This window comes from Ceratotherium simum, chromosome 3 (genome assembly GCF_057802395.1).
Source record: "Ceratotherium simum simum isolate JZ-2026a chromosome 3, ASM5780239v1, whole genome shotgun sequence".
Classification (NCBI taxonomy): Eukaryota; Metazoa; Chordata; class Mammalia; order Perissodactyla; family Rhinocerotidae; genus Ceratotherium; species Ceratotherium simum.
The window spans coordinates 66988487-66991481 of record NC_141902.1 but is presented as its reverse complement, the minus strand read 5'-3'; the positions used below and the strand labels follow the sequence as shown (position 1 = coordinate 66991481).

General features: G+C 47.0%; 1 protein-coding gene across 1 annotated transcript; it reads left to right on the top strand.

Moving 5' to 3' along the window:
• Nucleotides 1-1370: 1370 nt before the first annotated feature.
• On the top strand, nucleotides 1371-1895 carry LOC101392498 (DNA-directed RNA polymerases I, II, and III subunit RPABC2). The gene has a single exon (XM_004421809.3). It carries the CDS (start codon nucleotides 1426-1428, stop codon nucleotides 1807-1809), a length of 384 nt encoding a protein of 127 aa, XP_004421866.2. The 5' UTR covers nucleotides 1371-1425; the 3' UTR covers nucleotides 1810-1895.
• The last annotated feature ends 1100 nt before the right edge of the window (nucleotides 1896-2995 follow it).

Genomic DNA, 2995 nt, shown 5'->3' with positions numbered 1-2995 from the left:
ACATCTCAATTTGGACTGGCCATAATTCAAGTGCTCAGTACCCACATGTGGCTGGCTGGTGTCTGCTGTATTGGACAGTGCAGGTTTACAGTGTGTGGAAGAACATCTAATCATCCCCCCAGTACTCGTTCTTCTCTCTCTCTGATTACAGAACTGCCTGCCCCGCCCACCCCGGCCCCCACCAAATTTAACAATGCACATGAATGCCCAGCTGCAGACACCATTTCCCAACCTCCCTAAGAGTTATGTGTGGCCTGTGTATTTGTTTTCTACTGCAGGCGAACAAGATACCACAAACTTAGCAGTGTAAAACAGCACCCACTATTATCTCAGAGTTCTGTAGGTCAGAAGTCTGGGCTAGGCTGGGTTTTCTGCTCAGGGTCCCATAAGGCCAAAATCAAGGTGTCTGCTGGGCTGAGCTCTTGTCTGGAGGCTCTGGGGAAGAACCTGCTTCTAAACTCATTCAGGTTGTTGGGAGAATCCAGTTCCCTGTGGCTATGGATCTGAGGTCCCGTTTCCTTGCTAGCTGTGAGTTGGGGGCTGCTCTCTGTTCCTGGAGGCTGCCTGGACTCCTTCTCACGTGGTCTCCTCCATCTTTACAGCCTCACCAGTCTGCAGCAAGTCCTTGTCATGCTTTGAATCTCTCTGACTGCCCCTTCTGCCCATCAGCTAGAAAAAACTGTGCTCTCAAAGTGCTCGTGGTTAGATTAGGCCCACCTGGACGGTCTTCCTTTTGCCATATCACACACTATAATCACAGGAGTGAGATCACACCCACACTCAAAGGGGAGGGGATTATACAAGGGCAAGGGCATTGGGGGCATTCTTAGAATTCAACCTATGATACCACATGACTAACTTCTAGTCAATAGGAAGTTAACGGCAACTCTCTTCTTCTCGTTGCTCAGGTCAACATTTTGGGTGTCATTCTTGTTCTCTTGCTTTTCCTCACACCTCACTCGTCAGTCAGCAAATTCTGTCAGCTCAACTTTCAAAATACACACAGTATTCAACCACTTCTCATCACCTCCCACTGCCCTATCTTGGGCCAGCATCACCATCTCTCACGAGGATTACTGCAGTAACCTCCTAATTGGCTTGCCCTCGGCAATCTGTTCTCAATACAGCAGAGTGGTCCTGGTACAACATATGCCAGACCATGTCACTCCTCTGTTCAGCATCCTTCAGTGGGTGCCTGTTGGAATAAAAGCCAAAATCCTTGGCTGGACTGTAGTCCTTATAAGGTTGTACTTTGGTCTCATTAGCTCTGTGACCTCAAATCCTCCCACTCTTCCCCTCTTTCACTTCACTGTAGGCTCACAGGCTACTCCTACAGTGCTGCTCCTTAAACACGTCAAAAAGTCTTTTGGACAGGTCGCCGTGTGGGTCTGAGTTGCGGACCCGCGTCGCCTCGGCGCGGGCGTCATGTCAGACAACGAGGACAATTTTGATGGTGACGACTTTGATGATGTGGAGGAGGATGAAGGGCTAGATGACTTGGAGAAGGCCGAGGAGGAGGGCCAGGAGAACGTTGAGATCCTCCCCTCTGGAGAGCGACCGCAGGCCAACCAGAAGCGAATCACCACCCCATACATGACCAAGTACGAGCGAGCCCGCGTGCTGGGCACCCGAGCCCTCCAGATCGCGATGTGTGCCCCCGTGATGGTGGAGCTGGAGGGGGAGACAGATCCTTTGCTCATCGCCATGAAAGAGCTCAAGGCCCGAAAGATCCCCATCATCATTCACCGCTACCTGCCAGACGGGAGCTATGAAGACTGGGGGGTAGACGAGCTCATCATCACCGACTGAGCTGGGATCCTCTTCCTGACTACGCCTCATCCCCAGTTTCTGTTCTCACATTCTTCATGCATGTAAATAAACTAGTCAGCCTTTCACCCCCAAAAAAAAAAAAAAAAAAAAAAGTCTTTTGGGTTTTCCACTTGCTGTTCTTTTTGCCTAGAATGTTCTTCCCCAAGATATCTGCGTGGCTAGCTACACACACACACACAAACACACACACACACACACACACACACACAGTGATACCGATTCAACAGAAGGTTGACATAAGGGAAGCCATATTGTAGAAAAGAAACCATATTGTAACTTTGAATGACCTCTGATTAACTAAACCAGACATGGTCTGTAGATTTTATGGCCCCTCCCAGCTTCTATAAGTTGATAACTTTGTTCTTTTGAGTTCCTAAGGAATGTGATGACTCCTGGGCAGAAAGTCTACGCTGATAGCCATCATCAATGACAACTGAAAGATCAGGGTGTAGGGTGTTCTCCAGACTCTGATGCATACCCAGTAAAACAAAAGACTATCAGGAACTAAGACCAGATTTCTGCCCCCCCCCCCCGAGACCAGCCCCCTATATAACTGGCCTGTAGTCTTTGTTCTGTAAGATGGTTCTTTCAGACATTAGTTGGCTATCTTCCCCTTTGCTAGCAAGCTGTAATTAGAAAACCCTTTCTCTCCTACCACCTTGCCTCTTGAATATTGGCATGTCTTGTGGCAGGCAAACAACTCCCATTGGGCACTAACAATGGGAGATTTCATATTCCCCTACCTTGCTTTATTTTTGCTCCTTAGTACTTTTCACTACATAACATGCTACATTTTTAAAATTTGTACCTTGTTTGTCTCCTGCACTAAAATGTAAATTCATTAGAAGAGGGATTCTCTCCTCTCCGCATTTTGTTCATTACTGTATCAACCTGACTCATAGTAAGCACTCAAAATTGTTTGGTGAATGAATAATAACATGAGAGGGAGATGACGGGAGTTAAAGCATTCTAAGTCCTTATCTTGTTTGGAATGAAGGTAGTGATATTAATTAACTTTAGACTTTGCTAAGCTAAATGTGCTTGCTACGCTTTCCAGGGTTACCATGCAGAGGACAGAAATAGAACTGTGACTTCAATGTCAATGGGAAGGAAAAGGCAAAAGAGAAAATTTGATTAAGCCAATGGAAGGTAGGAATGAAGAAAA